At 51.3% G+C, this 25470-nt stretch overlaps 2 protein-coding genes across 2 annotated transcripts in view; one reads left to right on the top strand and one right to left on the bottom strand.

Moving 5' to 3' along the window:
• Positions 1 to 1003, top strand: part of LOC122371991 (desert hedgehog protein-like) — an 11660-nt gene extending 10657 nt beyond the window's left edge. Inside the window, exon 5 of the mRNA XM_043348813.1 lies at positions 13 to 1003. Within this exon, the coding sequence (XP_043204748.1) occupies positions 13 to 257 (245 nt within the window). The 3' untranslated portion in view covers positions 258 to 1003. The remainder of the gene's footprint in view (positions 1 to 12) is intronic.
• LOC122371993 (serine-rich adhesin for platelets-like) overlaps positions 981 to 25470 on the bottom strand; it is a 35211-nt gene continuing 10721 nt past the window's right edge. Inside the window, exons 2-8 of the mRNA XM_043348815.1 lie at positions 23632 to 23761; positions 23113 to 23408; positions 19584 to 23080; positions 19118 to 19178; positions 15217 to 15401; positions 8954 to 9875; positions 981 to 1480 (exon numbers count right to left, since the gene is read on the bottom strand). Coding sequence (XP_043204750.1) covers positions 1436 to 1480; positions 8954 to 9875; positions 15217 to 15401; positions 19118 to 19178; positions 19584 to 23080; positions 23113 to 23408; positions 23632 to 23761 — 5136 coding nt within the window. The 3' untranslated portion in view covers positions 981 to 1435. The remainder of the gene's footprint in view (positions 1481 to 8953; positions 9876 to 15216; positions 15402 to 19117; positions 19179 to 19583; positions 23081 to 23112; positions 23409 to 23631; positions 23762 to 25470) is intronic.

Consider the following 25470-nt stretch of genomic DNA (forward strand, 5'->3'; position numbering starts at 1 on the left):
GCCATTCCCCAGGCGCGTTCGTGCCTCTGACGGAGCACGGTACTCTACTGGTGGACGGTGTGCTCGCTTCCAACTACGCCTCATTCCCTCACCGTCTGAGTCACGCGCTGACGACGCCGCTCCGCCTCTGGCCAGCGCTACTCTCCGAGTGGCTGATGGTCAGTGAGAAGAACGTGCTGGTCGGCGGCCTGAAGGGCCTGGGGAAGCTGCTGATGGAGACGCCCGCCTCCGGCGTCCTTCGTCTTACCTCGCTGTGAGACGGGAGGTCAGCGGGGGCGTCACCGTAAGACGCGAGAGGTCAGCGGGAATATTGTTCGAAGAAATGTCGCTTGTGGCGGCTATAAGAGGGATGTCGGCTGAAACTCTAGTTAGGAGAGGTAAGTCTTCGACATGCCATGGCAGAGAAATTGGGGAAATATATTGCTAGTAAAACGCTCAGGCCAACAGTCTATTGTATCCACTGAAATGGATGCACTTCTTGGTAATTAAGACCGGCTTTACCGAGGCCATACATGTAAAGAAGGCTTTACCGAGGCCATACATGTAAAGAAGGCTTTACCGAGGTCAGATAGATGGTTCAGCCTTGTTTTGTTTGCACCTAACGCTTATTTATTTATGTTTACGCCAGTTGTTTTGCAACTAGATCTCAAGAGTCAGGTAAGGTGACTGTATACGTTTTAACGTTTTAGTTATTTACATTAACTGTTCGTCCAGTACACATACCGTATTGTTGCATGTTGCGATTGTTGGCTTGTTATTGACCTAGTGGTTTCCACATTTGCATTAGGTAGGTAGGTATTGTTTCAGTATTTAAATGTTGTCGGAGCTTGAACTAGAACGAAGATGGAAATATATGTAGGTACTGAAAATATGTTGTCAAATTGTCATTTTCGGAAAGCCTGAAGGTTTTCTTCTTGTGCCGATAACTTGTCCTTATGCCGCAAAAACCCAGCATTACTGCATAACATATCCAGGCTTATATAGCGAATATTATATTCGTTGTATTCACACGGGTATGGCTCACACAGACGTCAATATAAAATAACAATATGTTAAGTCTACACAACTGGTAACCCAAGAAAGCAACGGACAAGGAATGCTTTGATTAACGATTCCATCTGACTGAGGATTCCTCGACAAATCCGGGACAATCTAACCACGGCTTCAATCCTCCACTCCCGACGTCACTAGATCCTCTACCGTTTCCAGTCACTTTCACGACCTCTCGCGACCTCTCTCACTGCCAGATTCGCACACGTTCAGCGAACAGTTTGTACATCCCACACAGAGGAGTCCGCATGTTGAGCCCGACCGACATTTCTCGTCCGATGGTCGCTCTCGGTTCGCAGGCGGAGTCTCGAGCGGACTAGTGCGAGCGCTCGAGCCCGCCGGGAGTCACCGGGACGATAGTGCCACCGTCTTCAGAGGTGGCCAGCTAGCCCCACGTTCGCCCTCTCCTCAGAGCGAGCCTCCTACGACGCTGGAGACACAGGACCAGAGTTAGACGCATAACAAAGGAAGCACAAGCGGGGCGAACACAGCGAGGCGAGGGAGGATTCTTACTCGTAGTTAACAACCAATAGTTTAATACACAAATAAGGGAGCAGATTATGCATTCGACAACATTTAGCGCTCAGTTTATTTCGTCTAGGGCAAAAGTCATTGGAAAAGTATGAGGGAAAATATTGAAACATTTAATTTACTACTAAGTCACGAGCCGAGCAATGTCAAAGTAACGTCGAAAGTCTGTCTCGAATTACCTCGTCCAGGTCATCAGCCAAAGCCCTGTATATACACAACGGGGTACGCTCTGTCTGGCGATCGGTCAGTGAAGTCGTACGGTCGTTCGAGGACGTGGAACTGCTGGTGTCGGGATGGCAGGACGGGAGAGTCGCCGACCCTGTCCGACCGGCCTGAGATCGCTGTCGACCGACCCGGCTGGTGCCGGGAGCCGCCAGGCCTTTCCGGTCCACCTGTCGCTCCTCTCTGTAGCCCAGTCTGTGTTCGGGAGGACGGGCGGTGTCTCCTGGTAAGCTCTGAGAGGGGTTTGAGGACGGAGGAGGGGTTCTCTTTGTCCTGCCGCGGCGGGAGCAGACGAGCCGAGTCCAACGGCCATCGCCAGCCGGGCCGGCCCGTGTGTGCTCTGCGAGGGGACGAGCTCCATAGCCACTCGCGCCGCTCAGTGTCCGCTAGAGACAGGTCACCATCTTCTCCATCTCTATCTGAAGCTGCATCGCCTTTAGAAGCATCATTTGTGGCATCACTGGTAAATTCACCAGTGACGCCCTTAGGTATCGCCAGTGTTCCTGAGTTTGCCTGCTTTTGAGATGAAGGTGACGTCGGTGGTTTGCGTTTGGATGTTGACCTGAAGCGATCTCGAGGGAAACTTTTCGGTGCAGTTCCGTCATTTGCAGGCCAGAGCGGACTCCGCATGGTGGTGCTCTCAGGGGACCTAAAGGTAAACTCTCTCACAGACAGACTGGGAATCGAAGATCGGGTAATACCGGATGTTGCCTTGGCAGCACTTTGCAAGGCACGCACCGTATCCGTCGCATTTGCTGCCTTTGGAGCAGCTGTAGGTGAAGCCGACTCTCCACCTCCAGAAGTTGCTGTAATAGTCAACAGCTGTCGCCACCTATCGAAGAACTCTTGCGGTTCCTGGGGCTGAGTCGCCGAACCTTTGAAGGCCGGTGCATTGAACTGGGGCTGCTGATGAGGGATAGTTAGCCTTTGTAACTGGGAAGTGATCGTCTCCCCAGAGAATGGGATATCCCTGCTAAAGATCTTCTCGGACATTCGAGGTCCTAGTTGTTCATTGTCATTTTGTGATATCTTATGCATTCTTAATTTCTGGAATACAGCACCGGCCGAGGTTCGTTGCGCGTTAGAGGTCATTGAGGCTTGCCTTACAGCAGTTGCAATGTCAGCTTCTCGCAAGTTTGTTGCCGATGAACTTGACGGCCTGGCAGAATTCACATTTTGCCCAAGTGCTTCATTCGTCATTGCATTATTCTGATTCATCCGTTCCTGGTTCAACATCAGAATGAGACGGCCTCCAAGCGAGATAGTGGGATCTGTTTTCTCTTGCCCTGCTGCATTCAGTGCCTCACGGACATTTAAAGCAGCATCTTCCTCTTGAACATTGTTGCTCTTTGGAGGCCGTCTTGCAACCTTTTGCCTGAGAAATTCTTTTAGGACATCTAGCTCATTGTTCATGTGAGACATCACAGTTGGTTTCGGCTTATTACCGGCGCTAGGCGCCGAAGGATTTGGAAGCGGAGTGGAAAGCCTTTTATTCTCAGATTCGTTCTTAAGAACCAACTTCACTGCAATCCGCTGACGCAGCTGTTCTCTCCAATCTGCCAACATTTTCTCCTTAGCGGACAGCTCTTTACGCATACCCAAATGTTTCGGTCGAACCAAATCGATCGATACTTTTGGTGTGGTTGAAGACGGTGACATATTATCCGCCTTGTTCTGGCTGGCTATCTCTTGAAGCGTTCTCAGTCGAAGTTGTTCGGATAAGGACATCACATTACCGCCGGCATTGCTGTTCAGACCTTTTACATTCCTGGTCCCATTTCCGAACGAAGATCTTAGTGCCTCCATTCTAATAGCGCCATCTCCTTCAGGGGGCAGTGGTTGCTGTGATGAAACAGATGATTCAGAGGGCACTGTTCTTTGAGCGGGAATAAGTGGTCTAGCATTTGATGATGCTTCCGAAGTTAAAACTTCATCAATTACTCTTCTGAGTTCCTTTCTTCCCTGTACTGAAGCAGCCAATTGTGAAAGCAACAACACTGGACGAACGTGATCTGCAGCAGACATTATTTGATTCGCAAGTGGGATTTCAAAGCTGGCCCGCTGAGAAGTGGACTTGATTGGTAGTTGAGCTGTTCTTCGGAACGAGGTCGGCAAACCCTCTGTAGGGATCATTCCTAGGACAGAGAGAATCTCTGTGATGTCATGCGTGGTTGATTGGTTGGTCCTTACGTTGGGCTTTGAGGCTCTCACTGGCTTTCCAAGAGACTGCATTGACTGTAACGAAATCGCAGATGGCCTGCTCGTCAGCGTAGACGTAGCTTCTCGAGTGGGATTTACAAGTCGCTGGAGACCTGGGGCTGCCCGTATTGGGTTCGCAGATGGAGAAGTGGTTTGCAATGGTAAAGGTGACTGGCGAGGAGACACTTTTTGTCTGAGGCGACCAACCTCCCTGGTATTAGCTCTGGTAGTCATCGTTCTCTCAGCGACATTTGCAGGAATCCGAGCACGAGAAAAGTTCTGTCCATTAAAAGCGGACAACACTTGGGCCCCGGCTCGGATAGGTTTTCTTAGTGGGGATCTGATTGCTCTTGGCGTGGTGCCCAAGGACGTCCGTTTCTGTGACATGGTGTCAAAAATTGTCCGCCCTCTGAAAGTCGGTCTGGCAGCCGTTCTCCTCCCCGCACCAGACCGACTGGTCGAGGAGCCACGGGTGTTGGACTGGAGACTGGTGCGTCTCAGAGCATCCGCTAGAGATGTGCCAAGTCTCTGTCGTGTTTGGCCAGGTTCAGGAGATCGGGTTGCTGCCTCTGGTCTCCTAAGGCGCTCGAAAAGTGGCCGCGAGGAACTCGACGATTGCACACCGTCTTCGATTCGCTGGTCACGGGTTTTTGCAGTTCTGCTTTCCTCTCCCTGCTCTTCTTTTAACTCCTTTTCAACTCTGCGCAACAATTCTGACAGAGCCATGGACTCATCTGGCATGCTTACGTTTGATCGCATCTGAACTGGTAAGACGGGCAAAGGTGAAGCTGTCGCATTCGCCGCTTTATTCCCCGGTGTTGTGGTAGATACCATCTCACGATTCATGATGTTCAGGATCGCTGACATCACGGCAGGTATTTGTTCCAATTTTACTACCACGGCAAGAGGAATTGATGACAGTAGTTGGACTATATTTTGGCTTTTCATAGATTCCTCACTATCAATAGGTGTTTCGGCCAGTCCTTTGATATCTGCTAACGTGAGGGGTGCTTCAACTGGATTTGTTACGGTGAAATTTCGAAGAGCATTGGTTAGAACTTCGAATGACTCCGGAGAGCTGTTTGCAAGGTTTAACTGGCTTGTGCCGGAGTTGGCTGAAAGTTTTTCTCGATTGAAAAACCCAGTGCGATTTCGACCAGCTTCGCTTATCATGTCGCTCAGTCTCATGCTAGGACGACTGCTATCCGCCATTTGGTCTGAAAGCACTGCCTGAGGTTTAGTGATCTGAGTTTCTACTTCAGGCCTTTCAACGGTTTCGTTGAGACGTAAAATGTTTTCAGAAATGGAAATATCATCGGTTGAATCATCTGGTAATTTCGAAATGGCCTGAAGTTGACTGGACAATGCTGAAGTTGTTTTGAACCGAGGCGATGCAGACGTCGAGTTAGAAACTTTGAGTTTTAATAGCTCTACTTGATCACTAATATCGTCGCTGTTTCCGATTTTATTGGATGAACGGAAAGGCCTGTCTTCATCGGCTGAGTTGCTGTTAATCTTTTCCATCATCATATTTATAAGCGTCTCTCGGGTCTTTTGAGTCATGTTCTGAAATTCTGGCAGGATTTCCTGTATTATTTGCACCATGTTTCTGATCTGTGGTGGCAGCGGGGAAGTCGCGTTATCTGGTTGACGGCTTACGTCTACCTCTGCCTCGGTGATCTTATCGTGAACGTCATCTCCCCCTTCACCAGCGGCATTGTCAGGTTCTGACGTTTTGACGGAGTCATCTGCAGTTTTGCCTATTTCTTCACCCTTGTCGTTATTTTCCAGCTCAGAATCCAGCTTTGCCAGCGCCTCCAGTGCAGTCCTTAACCTCAATCTGGTAGCTAGAGACAGCCCATCCAAGGCACCTCCTCCAGGCTGATTTTCCTCACTGTCATTTTGTGCCACCACAAAGGTACTGACCGGTTGCGAGGCTTCTCCAAAAGCCACTTCTCCGTTCGCCCTCCGACGTGTGGATTCTTCTGGAATATCTATTGTTTCTAGCATGTTGTTCCGTCCCAGTTTGCGAACCTCGGCCACTTGCATCGCCTTGATCATCATGTCTGCTGTGAGGTCAGCTGTTCTCGCTGTAACGTCCAGCGGGATTGCTGGAGCCTGTGTGGCCGCCTCTGATGTTTCCTGGTCGCTGATGTGAAGACCATCGGGTAACCGGTCCGCCTCTGCGTCCAGCAGCTTAGTCGTCATGAGCATAAGGTCAAGGAACTTGGCCGGAGGCGTCACACCGAATGATGCCGGATCAACATCAGCCGGTTTCCCAAACGGACTGGTCATGTCAGTTTCGATCTCATTGGCCTCGTCAGGGTCGGCGAACAGGAGAGGAAAATCATCTTCGAGGTCATCGGACGAGGACAGGAGGGCAGACGTAAGTGAGAGCTCGGCAGGTGGAAAACTTCTGACTTCGGAGAAGTCGGATGGCGCGGAGAGGCCCAAGGCGGTGGGGAGTGATGGAAGACCGGAGTTAGAGGTCCACGAGTCCGAGTTGGCGTCACGTCGGCCGGCGTCCCACAGGTCAGTACGGGGTCGGTAGGTCGTGACGCGCGAGATCGCCAGTCCTGCGAAGCAGACATGCAGTTTACGGATGCAGGCATGAGGCAGCTGAGGTGATACGGCAGGTGCAGCTTAACAGCGTGAGCGGGATGCAAAGCACAAAGAAATGCGGAGAATGTAACAAAGTGATGGAAGTTGGTCAGTAGCATGCATGCTTACATGGGGTTCCTGAAGATTACTCTGTAATTATTTGAGTCAGTTAGGTTCAGTGCGACCATGGTTAACGTCAATCATGGTCACTCAAGCGCGGTTGGTAGCCATAGTTCACAGCGTAAAGGTGACGTTAGCAGCACATCATACATACATACACGCATTTAAAGGGACCCTCCCACCTTTAAAAAAGTTTATGAATTGGCATGAAAGTGATGTCGCTCGGTTCAGAAAGAGCGAAAACGAATATCTACCAAATTTGACCGAAAAATATTCACCGGTTTTCAAGATATTAGACTTTTACTTTTGTTTACTTTTTGGGATCTCCGCTGTTCCTAGCGACTTTATTTAAAAGTGCGGCATTTGTTGCGCGCAACGCAGCATATACCACCGCGTGCTACAAAACGTTTTAGTCAAACATTTAACGGACGTTCGAAAGCCTGATGACGTCATCAGATTTAAGTGCCTATACCAATACATTGTGGCACTTATTTGCACAGATGTCAAAATCAAACTCAAATTTCTTTGCGATGAAGTAATTGCTGGAGAAACGGTTTTCACGGCACTGATTTTCAAAGAACGTCCATCAAGATGGCTATCTCAACTCAAATCTAATGTTAAGGTGGGACAGTCCCTTTAACCGGGGTCATAGGTAAGTATAATGAGTAGACTTATGCTATAGCTTACATATAAAATTAAGCTAATGAGATATATGTAAGGCATTGAAAGTCATGCTTTAGCATCAGTGCAACTTTTACGGTTAAGAAGAAAACGAACAATATAGTTAAATGTTTTAAGAATATGTGCAAATACATACTACTAATGTGTTTTATATTCAGGCTAAGAGGACTACGTGTTGTTCAAGCACTACTACGCCGTTATAAATAAGCTTGGCTGGTATGGGGTTGACACGCATTGGTTCCAAGATTGGTTAAGCGGTCGCAAACAGAGAGTTCATGAAGGTTCTCTTGCCCATGTAACCCACGGTGTGGTGCAAGGGTCCTTGCTCGGACCTGTACTCTACTTGCTGTACGCAAATGACTTTGCAGAGTACATAAGCGATGCTGAAGTCGTCATGTACGCAGATGACGTCCAGTTTCTGCATGCTCACTCCAGTGCCGACCTAGCTACTCTGCAGGCGCGGGTGGCGAACACCCTCAGTGAAGCGCAGTCCTGGTTCGTCAACAATAGTCTTAAAATTAATCCGAAGAAAACAGAAATCATATTGTTTAAGACACGCCAGCGTCGTCAGATTGAAGAGTTCTCTGTTGACTTAGACAGTGTTATCTTACGTCCTTCCCCTTCAGCAAGAATTCTAGGGTTGGACATTGACGAACACTTATCATGGAAAGCGCAAGTTTCTCTTGTAGTGAAACGGTGCTATGCAACACTTCATGGGCTATCAAAATTCTGTCGTGGTCTATCAGCTGAAGTTAAAACATTTCTGATAGAGGCGCTTATTTTTACGCACATTTTATACTGTTTGAGCGTCTGGGGTGGATGTGGTATCACCCAGAAGCGTCGCATTCAGCGTGTGATTAATCATTGTGCCCGTATCATCTTCTGCAGCCGGAAGTCAGAGCATGTCTCACCACTCCTGGCATCGCTTGGTTGGTCCACCATTGACGATTTGATAAGCAAGAGAGACATGTCGTTCATCAGCAGACTGATGAGCCACCAACATGCACCACAGATCCTACAAGAGTCGCTTGTTTACCGGCACGATGTATCTGATAGAGGTACCCGTTCTACTTCAGCTGGCCTTCTACAATTGCCCCGCGTGCGTACGGAACTCGCAAAGCGTTTCTTCAACTACCGTGCAACGGCCCACTGGAACGCCAGTCGTAACGGGTAGCCGTGTGTGACTAATGACTATGCATGCATGCATTCATGATGTGTAATGGGCAATGTTAAATGTAGTATTTGTGTTTACAAATCCGTACATGCGCGGTCTGAAAAGCCATCACATGGAGACCGTACGCAAATAAATACAAATACAAATACAAAGTTATCTGCAAAAGTCTTGTTTGTTGAAGGGACATGCCGACGATTCTACAAAGTGTTGAAGACCGCTAGATCACCACTGCTAGTCGTCAGAATGCGATGGTAGGAGCTGCTGTCGCCGGTCGAATGCGTTATGGTCTGCTCAACCAGTTGTTCAGTCGCGTGAGTAAGTCGAAGCGAAAGCGTTGTCGGCCGGCGCATGTTAATCAGGAGGGACCTGAAATACCTGCTGGAGAATGGCGCGAACGTCGAAGTCGGGCGCTGGGGCATCTGTCGGCGGCGGCAGGTACTCGGAAGGCTGCGGCTGGACCTCTTGCTGCTCCTGCGCCTCCCCTGCGGCCGGGGCTGCCTCGGAAGTGGTTTCCTCTCCTCCGAGGAGTGGCACCTGTTCAGTCACCACCGGGTCCTCCACTACCTCCACCAGCGCCTCCTCGGTCGTCCCGTCCACGAACGAGCCGACCGCGGAGGCCGCCGAGCCGACCGCCGGGATGTCCGCCACCTCGGAGGTAGTCTCTGACACACCGGAGTCGATCACCTGCGTAGCGACCTCCCCCGAGTCTACAGAAGACGTGCTGACCGCAGCTGCTTCCTCGGCAGGCGAGGTACTCTCTGAAAGACGGTCAGCGGATGACCCGTAGGCTGCAAGCGCTGGTAGCGCCTCCGTCAACGGCGCTACGCTGCTGTCAAAGTCATCGACCTCATCTGTCGACGTGCTAGCCCCTGTGACGCCCAGGCCGGATTCGGAGCTGGAGCTGAAATCTGAAACGGATGTTGAGGTTGAGCTGGAGTCGGTGGCTGATCCACCGACCAGGACCCCGGGAGCCGTGTTGTCGTCCACGAAGGTGCCGTCGACGTCTCCGCCTGTCGAGAACGCCTCGTAGTCAGAGGCAGTGATGTCATTGCTGGATGACACGTCCTCAGTACCCGGTGAGCTGATCTCACCGTCTGTAGTAACGCCCGCGTCTGTGACCTCTCCGGCGAATGAGGTGATATCATTCTCCGAAGAAATAGTCTCACCACCACCGGCGCTGGCATCGAAGTCTCCTGTGCTGGATTCTTCGAATCCAGGTGATATGATCTCACCAGTCACTCCGGAGCTGTCGCCTTCGAAGGTTTGCTGGACGTTTCCAAAACTGTCTTGGATGACGCTGAAATAGAGGACCACATTGTTAGGACATTGAAGGGCAATGCAACCTTGTGAACAGACACATTCAAGTGAATGATGCAGCGTGAGTGCACAACGTGTTCCATCAACAATTTGTAGTGGTGTTCCCAAAACGTGTAGCATCTGATTCAGTATGTGCCCGGTGCTGACATATCACTGCCAGAGTCATTATTCATGTGACACATCAGCCGCCGTTAGCCTGTGGAAGGCAGTGTAAATCATGCAGTGGGAACAACCCGTCCACAACGTGCTTAGTGGGTGCATCCCGTCACGTCCACCCGGTCACAACACCTCCAAGAAGCACAGTCCCCGGTCAGTCACACCCGCAGTGCGTCACACTGAGGAGTGTCGGTCAGTCCACCTGTCGGGGTGGCGCGTCACGGCGCGTCACGGCGCGTCACGGCGCGTCACGGCTGGTCCGGCGGGAGGTGACGGAACCACCGCACCCGGTGTCGTGTCCGCTCCGACGGTCTCTCGGTGCTGACCGCCTGCCGCGACCGCCAGGGTAGCCTCAGGCGGGATCGGTGTCGACTGGATGGTGAAGAGGACGAAGAGGGCTCAGGAGAAAGGGTAGGGGTGGATGAAGAGACGATGGCTGTTGTAGACGCCGTTGTAGACGTCTCGAGAGGTTCTATGCTATTTTGGTCTGCTGAAGACTTCGTCGATGCACTGGAATTTTGTAATGAGATGGGAGCTTCTTCAACGTCTTTTAATGCCTCGACTTTAAGCGTTTCGACAGTTTCTTCCAAAGAGTCGGAGGTTTCCAAGGCGTCTGACGGCTTCTTCTCTTTTTGGTACCTAGGAAACACTAAAGACGACAGTCGTCTTGTGGGACGGTCACGGTCTGGTGCTGTGGAATAAGTTTTGGGGGACTTCGTGACAAGCCTTCTGCTAGGAAACCGCGGTCTGAACCTTCGTTTCACAGAGGCAAACACTGTGTTAGACTCTGGTCGTTTCTCCAATAGATTGTTTTCTTCGTTTGGTTGAGAAATTACATTTGCATCGTTGTCTGTGCTTTCTTTTTTGTCTTCCGTCAAGTCTTCTTCGCCGTTCTTTTCTATTTCGGGAGCATCTGTAGACTTTGGACGAACAAATCTTCTACCTGCGGCCCTGCTGCGCGTTCTTGTATTGCTTAGACTGTTTGATAGCTCTGTACTTGCTTTAGGGTCTGAATGCACAGGTATTTCTGTAGTTCTAGACCTATACCTGAAACGAGACTTTCTCCGTTTGTACGGAGAAATGATTCGGCTGGAGTTGTTACTTGGGTCTTTTTGTTCTGTAACAGTCCCATTCAACGTGCTTGCTGCTTTTGCTCTTGCTGGAACAGATTTAGCTTTGTGTCCTCTCGTTGGTATCCTTCTGTGGTGTCTATTCTGTCGCGAGGGAGGAACATCATCCGAAACATTTGTTTTCTCAACAGCTGTTGCATTTTCTATCTTTGACGCCAAGGAAGCAATGACGCGCTGCTGAGACCTAAAGTGAGTTCGGCGTCTTACATACGGGTTTTGTCTCGTGGCATTAATATCATCGCTTCGGGTCTGGTTTTCGCTACCTACTACCACTTCTACCTTTTTCGTCTCTGCCTCATCCACTTCTTTCGGAGATGCCGCTTTTTCTTCGGCTGAAGTTCGCAATCTATTTCGTCGCCGCTGATATCGACCCCTTATTCTTGACCTAATGTCGTCGACCTTTCGTTTCCCCTGCTCCTCGGTCTCAACCCTGTTATCCGCGGCACTGTCTTCGGTTAGCGGCGCGGAGGTAGTGCTCGCTCTGGTCCTCCGGGGAAGTCCGGGTGGCCTGCGCCGCGTGAACACCGATCTCGGCGTCACTGTCTTCAGAGTCTGCTGCTGATGTGCCCAAGGCCTCACGTTAACTACGGGATGCTGAACCGTGGAGGATCCACCATTGGCCAATCGGAGGACTCCGAGCACTGAGTTGGCCGTGGTGCCTGGAATGGGACTCACGGTGGTCTCAGCGGGGAAGTAGGTGCTGTTGATGGTGGTGTGCGGAGGTACTATTTGTGATGAACTATCAGAAGAGTAAACGTGCTTCGATGCCGGAAGAGACGGTGAGGTGACCTCGTTCGCATTCTCGATCTCATTTGTTTGTGGCGCAGGTGTTGTCAAAACACCATACCATCCCGGTTGACGCTTCTTGAAACTGAATCCAGTAGACGGCGTTTTAGACGAAGACGTTGCTTCCGTTGGGAGCAGGTTAGAGCCAGTGTCCTCTACGAGGTTCTCCTGAGCCTTAGTGTTGTCACGAGTCGAATATGCCGTGGGTGTAGTCTGTGTTACCCCTGAAGCACGGTCATCTTCTGGAGGCAGGTACGGCAGGACCAGGGATGGCGTCACGATCTGCACGGCCGGGCGATTGGTGCCAGCAACAGGAGCTGACGTTGTGGCCGTTTCTGCGCTAAGTGCTGTTGTTGAATAGATATCAGTAGTAGGGAAAGTGGTAGAAGGCTCTGAATTTCCGGTCGCCCCCGTTTTTCCGCTGTCCTTGATTGAAACGACGTTTGGAGTAGAAACAAGCACAGATGAAGTCGGTGACGCTACATCTGCTTCCTGTGTTGATGCCGGAAGAGGGGGAAGGTACTCGAATGGAGATGCTGTGGTTGTCTGTGTATCGGACATCAAAGACGAGGAGATGGTAAAAGGAGATCCCTCTGCAGCACTGGTTGCGCCAGTGGTGGATATATGTCCCTGCAGGGCCTCGGTGGTTGAAGATAGATACGATGGCGCGACAGTGGCCTCCGGACGGAAATACGTTGGGGAATCCAAGTCTGATTCAGATTCTGGGGAGCTGGACTCAGGTGCCGGGGCACTCGCGGCAAATATGTTGGGAAGGGGTTCTTCCGTAACGGAGTTTGAAAGCGGATCCGCGGACGAGGGCACAGGCAGGTAGCTGGTTACAGGGAGGTTAGTAGTAACTTTCAACTCGCCGATGGAACTATCTGAGTGTAACCTTGTTGACGATTCTTCCGGACTGCTGGTTGTTAGCTGGGTAATGTCTGCTGGCTCATCTAAGACAGGAACTGGAGTCGTGGCCACGTCACTATCGCCAAGTTCAACGTCTGCTGTAACATCTGTCTCCAGATCAGGGGATGTGAACGGTGTCGTAGCTGGGTCTGGGGGCAGATAGTTGAAGGCAATATTCGGAGTGCTTATCTCAGCCGTGGTGGTACCAAAGCTTTGCCTCAAAATGCTGCTCAACTTAACCATATTCTTTCTTAAGCTTTGTTTCGCTGGGGTCTTGCTTGTTTGAAGGCTATTGCCCAGACTTTCAGCAGGGCTTTCTGTCATTTGTGAATTATCGTTCAGGCTGACTTGAAGCTTTTCCGTTCGAACATTTTCATTGTACCTTGTTGGCTCTTTCGAGACTCTGGTGCTTTCCTGTTTGGGAGCCACTAGAGGTGGTGGCTCAAGATATTCATACACTCCCATTTCCTCCCTGAACCGTACATCTTTATCTGAACTCGATATCGCGGGATCGGCTACATTTGATTCTGGATTCGCTGGAGGAGCACTTGACGTTAATGGTTTTGATTGTCCTTCCACATTAGCCTCGATCTCCGAATTTGATGCGCCTTCATCGTCTTCTAGTGGTGGAAGGTAGTCCCTGCTGGCATCCGCACTTGCGATTGTTGTTGACTCAAGTCTGACATCAATCTCAGGTGGTTTTGTTGAGATGATCGGCAGAGTTTCTGGTTCAGTGGGGTCCTTCAGATCCGATTGACCTTCTGTCGGCTCGATAAAATTCGTCGCTTCATTTAGGATTTCTTCAGGGTCGGGAGGGAGGTATCCCAGAGGTAACTGGAACTCTGCGACATGGTTTGAGCTCTGCGACATCGCTATTTCCTTGGATTGCTCACCTTTGACGGCCTGTCCTAACGTCGGCTTGGCGTTATTCCGTTCATCGCTAGCTCCGGTTCCTGGCCACACGAACTTCCCTGGTCTGCCTATCGAATTTCGCGTCAAGCTGCTAGGCCTTCGGGCATCCAAGGGTTTAATTGTAGGTCCTTTAGACTTATGCTTGCGAGTTACGCTATTTACATGGCTCTCCGAGCTACCTTCTTGACTAGTTTCTGTAACGAGCCTTGAACTATGTCCTGCATCCGGTCTCATCCGCACGTTTTCTGATACACCCTTTGGCCTTCTGGCTCTTAATTTCTCTCTCCTGTTTGCCACAGTTTTCCTCCTTCCAAATGGTCCAGCCAGCTCATCAGCAAGCTTCTCCTTGTCCCCAGCAGGCTCCTCTGCCCTCTGAAGCCGCCCTGGTCGTCTGACCCGTACTCGGAACTTCTCCAGGGGCACGGGCGGGCTGAGGTGCAGTCGCACCGTCTCCGTCGGTCGTATGGCGGACCCGTCAGCCGCCGTGAGCCGGACGCTGGCTCGCAGCACGGTGCGCCACCTACTGACTCCGGTAGCGCCGCCCGACGAGGGTGTCCCGATCCCCGGGGAGGCGGCGGCTCGCAGAGAGGCCATCGCCGAGCTGTGCCGAGAGGTCAGAGCCGCCGCCAGCCGGCTCGAGACGTGCGGCAGGATGGTGGAGCGCACCCGGGTGGTGAAACGCAGCACAGAGCTGCGGCTGAGGTCTACCGATGGCGACTTGGTACGCTTCAGGATGTCTCCAACGTCCAGGGACACGGTGATGGTGCTGCGCCCTGGGGAGCGTGACGGCGATCTCGGCGAGTCGGGGAGTCGCGGCGGTAGCGCGGAGGAGGGTGAGGGCGGGCGGGGCAGGGGCGGGGTGCGGAGGGAGCTGGAGAGGGAAGGGACGGGAGCTGAGGCCACCTTGGCGCCGAGCTTCGGCCAGTTGAGTTCGAAGTCGTAGATCTCAACGCTGGCGGGAGTATACCGTCGCGTCAGTCAGTGTTATAGGTGCCTAGCAGTCATTCTCGGTACGTAACAGTTAGTAGGCAAGCACCACTAGGCTAAGACAGCACACGGAGATCAAGCATTATATTCGTATCCACATTTCAACTCTATAATATGACAACTACATAGACGGACAGAAATGCAAAAGCCACTCCGAACTAGCACTTAAGGAGAAATAATGTTAACATTTTCATGCGCTAGCAGAAGGGGTCTAACAAAATTAGCAAAGATTACATGATCCGGTACAAAGAGAGGCGAGAGTTATTTGTTACGCATTGAAAATAACGGACGTCACATAGCCCTAAGCTTACGAACGGTCATGCCTCAAAGGTCACATTTGCACTACAGATACGGCGGTTAGTAAACTAAGCATGCGCTTCAGCCTCAACTACCAACTGACGGCCACAGAGAGCAGGTTATGAGCAGGTCGAGGGGATCGCCCACCTGGTCTGCTGCTGTCCCTCCTGGAACTGGCTGGCCGGCGCCGAGTAGTCGTACTGCTCCTCCTGCTGACCCTGGTCACTGACCGAGGTCAGCAGCTGACCCTGGGCCCGCACGTCCAGACCCGAAGAGCCATCAGTGGAGGTGAAAGTCTGGTCGCTGACAAATCCGCCGTCGCTGATAACCGTCTGCTGGAAAAGAATGGAACAGATGGCATGAAGCGCTTAGGTGGGAAGCTAGAAACTATTTTGATCGTTTTAATGTCATGGTAAATGAGGCCACAAGACCAGGAAGGTGTAGCCCCATAGGAAGATCTACAAAGTGCACTGAAAAAGACTAAAGTTAACTAATGCGCCTACAATGTGTGATTGCTTACGACGAAATAAACTGCAATTTAATCCCAAATGGCACCTTAGGATGTCTAAAGAACATCCTAAGGTCATCCTAAGTCTAAAGAACATCTAAAATTCCTTACAACATAAATCAAACATCCACCAATACGATCGTATCTGGATGAGACTTATATCCAACGTCACTTTTTATCATCCGTATGCAGAGAGTTAACCCGCGCCCCACTGGGGTCTGTGTATAACACGCCCTACTGGGGGGGGGGGCTATTCATAGCCCCCCCTCCTGACTCCGAAACTACTGGGCCGATCGTCAAAATTCAAACGGCGTCTGATAGCCCCGGAAAAACTGTCGAGCGAAACCTAATTTCATTGACCTCGAGGTCACCGATGACGTCACAGGTCAGGTCAAAGTAAAAATTATCAGCACTTTGGCTTGTTCACATTTTGGGCTCTGGCCGCCGTCTTACAAGTCAGATCAGGCCCATTTTTGGTTTCCACACTCGTGAACAGATGCTCTAGATACCTTGAGGGTACCAAACTTGTACCTTGATTTTCAGGTCAGGGTCAGGTCATCACAGGTCACGAAAATATTATATCATGCGTCGGTCACGTGACACATATTTTATGGTCCATTTAGGCCATAGATTTCGAATTTGATGTCGTCTGTGTCATTCGAGGTCATTTTGAGTCGAATTTAGCTTAGGTCAGGTCACTTTCAGGTCAAAAAAGGTCAAATTTTGAAGTTAAAATTTTTCAACAAAAAAGGTGTCTATTGGAAGCAGTTTGAGCTCAGGAACACGATGGTGCCATTTATATTGGTGTACGATGTCAAATACGTACTGAAAAATTGATTTGAAAAATTGATAATTGTGAATTTTTTGCAATAATGCGTATAACTTGGCCATTTTTGAAGATATTTAGCTAAAACTTGCTAGAGTTAGTCATAATAATGCGTTCTGTCACATATATTCCGGTTTTTTCGAAAAGCCAAAATTTTTTAGAAAAAAATATAAAAATATAAATTTTGAATATTATTATATAAAATTTTCGAAATTTTCAAAATTTTGAAAATCCGAGATAGCAGTTTGATAGCGCGGTCAATTCTGAATCCTTTCATGCAAAGAAATTGGATCTAGCTTAAAAACTGAGCTCTTGGGAGCGATTGCCGTGGTTCAATGTTTTGCGTCGAAATCGGACGAACATGACGTCACTCTGACGTCATTTCCGGCCGACCTATGGTAGCTACGAAGTTCACATTTTGACACAAGGTGTCAAATTGATGCAGCCGAAGGTACTGAGAGTTTGGCGTTGATCCGTCAAGCGGTTTGGAAGTTATTGCAGAAAAACGGGAGGGGGGCTATAAATAGCCCCCCCCAGTGGGGCGCGGGTTAACGAGAACGAGAGCCGCTCGTGAAACTTTCAGACAATTACAGGATTTTCACATTTTCCACAAGTCGTTTGCAGTTACCTCCATGATCCGAAAAAAACGAGGCTTAGCACCGCACCAGTTCCCGCAATCCGAGCCAACCATTTATCTGCATGACTAACTAAAGCACGTTTCACACCGTTTCTGTATTTCCGCTCGCCGCTCGGCTCTGGCGGCCGTGGAAACCCGACCGCAGGCGACACCACATTAAACTGAGCGCGATATAGCATGTCACTCCAGTCGGTAATTGTACAGGGAATCTCTCCTCGACACCTGTTAATCTAGCGAGAGAATGTGCCTGCCGTTTTCGTGGGCGAGGCACCCGGGCGAACCGCTTGTACTGAGTATACGATGAGTACTGCCCGGTAACAGAGTGGGCTGTGAATCACGTAATTGTGATCGACAAGCTCTCATCGTGGGGCGACGTGCGCCCTGGGAAACCTGAGGTGAGCTGTGTCACAATAGGCATTGACGCCAAGGGACGGTTGATTACGTTCAAAGCTGGAATTAATGCGGCTCAAAAGGAAGATAATATGTTTAAATCAGTGAAATGCCAATGTTCCGGGCAACGTTACCTACATACATATAATACCTATCAAATGTTTCAGACATATTTGACAGTCGGAGCCTCCCTTTTCTGAGGTTCCTCAGGCAAGCCAAAAGACTTGAAACGTCTCCGATGATTGGCATAGCTGCGGCGAACGCCTCTTTGCTTATCGCATGACGATTTCGCCACTAGCCTAAGGCGTTTCGGCGCAGCCGGGGACAGTCTGCCACGACCACGGCGGACTGTTACTGTTGAGGGTAGACTGTTACCGGTGGGAAACCGTGGTCATTACCGCGAGACTGCTGAAATCTACCGCACATGTTTAATTAGCCACTGGTGCATGGAAGAATGTCACGCTCTATGGATCTCTGAATCCCAGCATGACAGCGACGGAAAGCAGAAATACGCTACTTAATGAGACGGTAGTCGTTCAACTGCAAATAAGCCGAGGTGAGAGTCTGCAACTGCAAGGTTGATCTGAGACTCTGCAGCAGAGACAAGGATACAAATTCATAAAGTATTTTATTTGCAATCATTGGTTCCAATAAACGAGTCATGCCTACCTATTTTGACAATTACCTAGCTAAAATGCAATGAGATTAGGGAGAGTACAGTGTAGGTACCTATATCAGCCGTTACGAAAATTAAACCGGATGCCGGTCGTCCTGTATAATTTTAGGTAGGTAAGTATTGCGATATTGCTGAAGCAACGACGCTAGCCTGGTGACGTGACAATGACGTATCCTTGTTAATGGTAACAGTGATAAGGAAGCGACACGCCGTTCTCTATGACGCCAAGCTGTCTCTTGTCATTAAAGTTCCCATCAGCTCCCAAATTACTCTTCCCCGCTCCAATGCACGTCTGGGAAAACCAGTCAAGTCTAACGTCCGAACTAGAGGTGGCAAAAGATGAAAATTTTGGGAACCAGACTCGAACCAGACCCGGCTGGACATTTCTGGAACCAGTCGGACCCGGTCTTAGTTGGAATCGGAACCAGTTGGACCCGTTCCCCAAAAGTCAATTAATACAAACTACTTGTAGGTATAATTAGTTGCATCATGTAAAACAGCCTATTTGCCACTCGGGATACTCATGAGCTACTGTGTGCAAGAAACATTCACTTCATTCACTTCATATTTTGCAATAATGTGCAGTGTGCAAGATGGGACCCGGTTGGACCCGTCAGAAAATTTCCAGGAACCGGTCTGGACCCATATGGGTCCAGACTGGTTCTTTGGACCGGGTCCTCGGGTCCACATTTTGCCACCTCTAGTCCGAACGAAAACGAAACTGGGGAACAGCTGTAGAAAGGAGAAGTGTTCATTAAAAAGTCGTTTGTTTCAATGTGTGTTTCGATTCTACAGTTTACCGCTGATTGTGTTACGTAATCAATGTAGGTATAAGCCAGGACGGCTGGGCCTTGATGGAGTTGCATTTGGTTTTCTGACAAAACATTGGCAGTCAATAGAAACTGCGCTGTACTTGCACGAATGTGAGGCATGCTGTGATAATAAATAATTAAGTCTACTTGTAAAGGCTTACGTGGGAATATCTCGCTGATAAATCAAGGGAAGACTCACCTGGGATGCGTCTTGGGAACCGCCCACGCTGGTTTGGGTGAAACCTCCATTATCAGTGGTTCTGGCGAAAAATAAAATCAACATTAAACACGCTATATTACACAACGATGACTATGATAAATGCATCTCACGGGCTGAATGCAAAATGTGTAGGTACCTAAATTTTGTCATACATTTGATGAATGACAGATTTGTGTGGACTTTACTACATGCACGAAATAACTGTCGAGGGAGGGTTAGAGCATTTCATAAGCACTAAATAGGGCAAAAGCGTAAAAACCACGCAAATAAAGTAGACCCGAATACTTAATCTGCATATTTAATGAGGTAAATAAATTATGGTAATGTTAACATTGATGAAATAAGTACTAAACAATTTCATTTTGTCACAGCTCACCTTATAAAAGCTCTTTAAATACGAGACAAGAAACGTTTAAAATGATGCAACAAAAACTGCATCACTCACTGCGACTGGAAGCCGTCAGACGCCGTGAAGCCGTTGTCGTCCTGACCGGTGACGACATCTCCAAAGCCGGTCTGCAGAGCGCCGTCCTGCTGGTCGGTGGAAGATCCGTCCACGAACACCTGACTCTGCTGTGAGCCGCCGTCGCCCTGGATAAAACCACCGGCGAACGATCCCTGCACCTGAGTCTGACCGTCACTAATGACGCTCCCACCAAACACGTTGCCACCGACAGCGCTCTGGCTGCCGCCGATTACGTTGGTGTCGAAGGAGCCCTCCTGGCTATTCACAAACGTAGTCTGTTGTCCGTCGGAATTCGAGGTGGCGTCGATGAGGACGCCGTTGCTTTGTTGCTGTACCTGGTTCTGCTGTTGCTCAGCCTGGTCGTCGTATGAGGTCTGCAGCTGGGAGCCCGAGACGGGCTGTCCAAACAGGGCCTGCTCCACCTCTTGCTGCTGAGAGCCGTCACCGAACGCCGACTGCTGCTGTTCCTGGACGAACTGCTGCACAGCTTCGGCTCCACTCTCCACCGACTGTTCCTGCTGCAGCTGCGACCCGGTGCGGATGTCGGTGAACGCTCCCTGCTGCTGGCTCTGCACAAACTGCTGCACGTCCAGGGCTCCAGCCTCTGGTGACGTGTCCTGCTGGTACTGCTGCTGATCCTGTTGGATCCCAGAGTCGGTGAACACGTCACCGAAGGCCGCCTGCTGCTGAGCGTCGACAAACTGCTGGACGTCCTGCGCTCCGCTTTCGACAGTCGTCTGAACTTCGCCCTGTGCCTGGATCAGACGGGTGCCGGTGATGATTTCGTCCTGTTGGGGCCTCTGCACGTCCTGCTGCAGCTGATTGGCCGTCAGCACCTCCCCTAGCTGCTGCTGCTGTACCTGGCCCTGCTGTGCCGTCTGCTGGACGTTCAGGGCACTCCCGCCGCGGATGTCAATGTCCAAGATCTGACTGTTGCCCTGACTGGTCTGGCCGACGGGAGAGTCAATCTGGTTTCCAGTCGGAGGCAGGTAGTCCTGGACAACGCTACCATCGCCGCCAGGGTTGGCGATGAAGCCCTGGTCCAGCACCTGGCTTGGGCTGCCACTGAGGCTTCCCCCTGACAGACCTCCCTGCACTTGGTTCTGCGCCACGAAACCGCCGCTAGCGCCACTCGAGATGTCTCCAAACGAGCTCTGATCGCCAGTGACGACGCTGTTTCCCGTCGGGGGACCGTATCCCTGATAGCTTTCCGTCGAAACAGCGGCCTGGGCCTGTGTATTTTGTCCCTGTCCGAAAGTCGCCCCTTGGACGTTCTGCTGAGCCTGGAGCAGCGGCTGGGTGACCGGAGCGGGGCCCGTCAGGACGCTGGACTCTGAGAGAGGACCGAAGCCGTTGACGGCCTGTGTCGCGGAGGCGGTGGAGCTCTGCAGAGTCCCGCCAGAGGACTGTCCCCCAAGCAGGCTGTCTCCGGCCGGAGGTCCGTACCCCTGCCGTGGCGGCTGGGAGGAGGACGGCGACCGGGCGGAGCTGCCGATGACGGACACCCCCGCCGGCAGGGGTCCGGTGAGGATGTCGTTGGAGACGGGAGGTCCGTACTCCTGACCCGGCTGACGCCCGGAGGAAGACGCTCCATTACCAACACTCTGTGCCGTGGAGCCGACAAACTGGTTTGAAAAGCCGCCCGGCTGCGCAGAAGACGCCTGCTGACCAAAGCCTTGCTGAGCAGAGAAGCTGTTGGCCTGGAATTGGCTGACAATGTCTTGCTGCTGCGGCGCACCGTAATCCTGGTTCACCTGCTGGCCAAAGCTCTGCTGGGAGCCAAAGCTTTGCTGTTGCGGTGCAACGTAGTTGGTATTCGCTTGCTGGTTGAAACCTTGCTGAGAGCCCAGACTGCTGACTTGATTCTGATTGACAATATCCTGCTGTTGCGGGGCACCATAGTCTTGGTTGATTGGCTGACTGAAGCTGGATTGAGAGCCAAAGCTCTGTTGGGAGCTAAATTTTTGCTGCTGAGGAACCGCGTACTGCTGATTCACTTGTTGACCAAAGCTCGACTGTTGGGCAGCAAAATTGTTTGTTTGTGCCTGACTGATCACATCTCCCTGCTGCGGAGCGCCGTAATCGCTATTAATTTGCTGACCGAACGTCTGTTGGGCGCCAAAGCTTTGCTGCGAAGTGAAGCTGTTGGCCTGTGACTGGCTGATGATGTCCTGCTGCTGAGGAGCTCCGTAATCCTGGCTCGCCTGCTGAACGAAGCCAGAGCTGGAGAGCTGCGGCAGTGGCTGTGGCTGCAGACTGATCGGCTGGCTGACAATGTTCTGAACTTGCGGGGAGCTGTAGCTTTGCTGAGGCTGGGCTGGCTGAGGGGAGCTGTAGCTCTGCTGAGGCTGGGACGGTTGCGGGGAGCTGTAGCTCTGTTGAGGCTGGGAAGGTTGCGGGGAGCTGTAGCTTTGCTGAGGCTGGGAAGGTTGCGGGGAGCTGTAGCTCTGCTGAGGCTGGGAAGGCTGGGGTGAGCTGTAGCTTTGCTGAGGCTGAGACACTTGAGGGGAGCTGAAGCTTTGCTGAGGCTGGGAGGTTTGAGGGGAGCTGTAGCTCTGCTGAGGCTGGGAGGTTTGAGGGGAGTTGTAGCTCTGCTGAGGCTGGGAAGGTTGAGGGGAGCTGTAGCTTTGCTGAGGCTGGGAGGTTTGAGGGGAGCTGTAGCTCTGCTGAGGCTGGGAGGTTTGAGGGGAGCTGTAGCTTTGCTGAGGCTGGGAGGTTTGAGGGGAGCTGTAGCTCTGCTGAGGCTGGGACGGAGGGCCGTAGTCTTTTTGAGGAGTGGCTTGCTGAGGAGCTCCATAGTCTTGCTGAGGCTGTGCTGGCGCTCCGTAGTTCTGTTGAGGTTGTGCTGGAGCTCCGTAGTTTTGCTGAGGCTGTGCTGGCGCTCCGTAACTTTGCTGAGGTTGTGCTGGAGCTCCGTAGTTTTGCTGAGGCTGTGCTGGCGCTCCATAACTTTGCTGAGGTTGTGCTGGAGCTCCGTAGTTTTGCTGAGGCTGTGCTGGCGCTCCGTAGCTTTGTTGAGGCTGCTCAGGAGCTCCATAACTCTGCTGAGGCTGCTCAGGAGCTCCGTAACTCTGCTGAGGCTGTGCTGGCGCTCCGTAACTTTGTTCGGGCTGCGCTGGCGCTCCGTAGCTTTGTTCGGGTTGTGCTGGCGCTCCGTAGCTTTGTTCGGGTTGTGCTGGCGCTCCGTAGCTTTGTTCAGGTTGCGCTGGCGCTCCGTAGCTTTGTTCAGGTTGCGCTGGTGCTCCATAACTTTGTTCAGGTTGTGTTGGTGCTCCGTAGCTCTGCTTTGGCTGTCTATTGCCGCCACTCGGTCCCGGAATCGGCACCCACTTAAATTCACTGCAAGCCTTACATGAAGCAGATACGTCGATGTTTCCTCCCGATCCCCCGCCGTAGCCTCCACCACTGCTTCCACTTCCTCCGCCGTGTCCGCCGCCTCCGCCTCCACTATATCCACCGCCTCCTCCACTTCCTCCACTGTGTCCACCGCCTCCTCCACCATGTCCACCGCCTCCTCCACTTCCTCCACTGTGTCCACCGCCGCCTCCTCCACCATGTCCACCGCCTCCACCTCCGCCATATCCACCGCCTCCTCCACTTCCTCCACTGTGTCCACCGCCTCCGCCTCCGCCATATCCACCGCCTCCTCCACTTCCTCCGCTGTGTACACCGCCTCCTCCGCTGTGTCCACCGCCTCCTCCGCTGTGTCCACCGCCTCCTCCGCTGTGTCCACCGCCTCCTCCGCTGTGTCCACCGCTGTGTCCACCGCCTCCACCTCCGTGACCACCAGAAGGAGCACCATAACTAGTGGAAGGTGGAGGGCCGTAGCTCGTGGAAGGTGGGGGACCATAACTAGTGGAAGGAGGTGGACCGTAACTGGTTGACGGAGGTGGTCCGTAGCTCGTAGACGGAGGGCCGTAACTGGTTGAGGGCGGACCATAGCTGGTCGAGGGTCGTCCGTGACCTCGCCCCCTGCCGCGCCCGCGTCCCTTGCCACCGTGACCTTTACCCCTGCCTCGGCCTCTACCGCCATGTCCGTGGCCGCGCCCTCGGCCGGAGCGCTTTTTGCCGAAGAGTCCGAAGAGGCCTCGCCTCTCGCGGTGGTGTTCCTCGGCTGCTGTGGCCACGCACGCGGCCACGACAGCCAGGAGGAGCATCTGCGGAGGAAGGAGACAGCCGTCAGTCGGGGACAGAGTGGCGCGAGAAAAATACGGGGCAAAATCAGTTTGATGATACAGAAAGGTCTCAAGTCTGTGTAGGCAAGAAGTGTGCAAATGATTTGGTTTCGTAAAATTTGGTTCATCTTTGGGCATGTATGTTCTAATAGATAGCGTTGTCGACAAATTTATTATGTTAAGTCATATGTAGGTATTGTGCTTCGGTGTGGACACACAAACGGTTAAAAAAAGTTCCTCGTCATAATGTCTCATCATGATCTCTCATGAGTTAGGCGCAGGGCTTGCTCAACTGAAGTTCAGATGTTTGGGCACAGGATATGTGGTCGAAGATACTGTCTCGGCGCCACCTCTGTGAAATACCACCCTCGTGGTGCCATCACCCCATGAATTATGCATATTCCACCAGAGTTACGGACAAACACCAGTCCCGGTTGGGCAACAATCATCATTTGTCTCCGTTATGAAGTCTGACCTGTGTCGTCATAAGGTCTCCGTTCGGGGTGAGGCTGAACATACTAGACGAGTGACGACTGATTGGACGCCGTGTAGACAGTCCTTTCTATGCTCTTACGTGACAAACTTTCTGGCTGTGAATAAGGTGTGTTTGCCCAATTTATTGAGACCTTCTCCCGGGAACTAAACATATAAAACGATTTTAATCGCATTTGTTCCATCGGTTTTGTAAGCTCTGGGACCCGAGTCATAAGTAATGGTAATGGACGGACATAGGTAAGGTGGAACGTACATATACATTAAACACCTATGTATTATGTTAAGATCAAAGCAAAAGGAAAATAAATACGATACTTGTTCATGCAGCATTAGGTATTTATCGACATATTTAATTGACTATGTCACGGTGATTTATAAGATATACGCCTAATAACACTTATGTGGTCTATTAACAACTCTGCGAATGCGATAAACACGACATAAATACCCTCATAAGCGACAGTTAATGCTCGTCAGTCAACAACAGATTACCAAACTAACCGCGGCTACCAATTACCAGTTAAACTTGACCTCGCCAATGTTTACATGTCATCCATCCTCAGTCCAGTGACCGCGCTGTGACCCAGAACTCCTGGCCATCAGTGACGCCCTTCCACGGCCTTTGTGGGCTCGTCGTCACCATTCCCATCCGGTGTGTAGCCCCGCAGCACGGTAGAGCGCCTACGACCCCTGTGTCTACCACTGTGTCACCCGCGTCACACCTCATACCCAGTGGTCACAGCACGTGACCGAAGGAACCGACTCCCACACTGTCGCCGTCTGACCACGTGACCGGCTCGATGACGCGATGACGTCATTTGTTTGTGGTACTGTTCTGCGGTCAGCAGGCCGCAGAGCCGAACGGATGCGCGGCGCCGAATCGTGACGGATCGTCTTGATTGGAGATGATGAGGACCACCAAATGGACGGGGATGCGTCACTGATGACGTGAAGATGACGGGACGGCCTCTCAACCGTCAGAAGTTGCGCTAATGCTGGAGGAAAGACGATTATGCTCGGTTCGTGAAGGACTTTCAGATTCAGTGCGTTTGTGGTTAGAAAGGATCTCACTCTAGGATAAATCGAGAATAAGACAGAAATTGGACGGATTAAGTCGAAAAGAGAAACTAAAATTCAATCGTTCAATCAGGGGACAGAAAATGAAATAAACTTGGCCACAAAGCATATAAGATTTT

This window comes from Amphibalanus amphitrite, unplaced genomic scaffold, assembly GCF_019059575.1.
Source record: "Amphibalanus amphitrite isolate SeventyFive unplaced genomic scaffold, NRLGWU_Aamphi_draft 001304F_arrow, whole genome shotgun sequence".
NCBI lineage: Eukaryota > Metazoa > Arthropoda > Thecostraca > Balanomorpha > Balanidae > Amphibalanus > Amphibalanus amphitrite.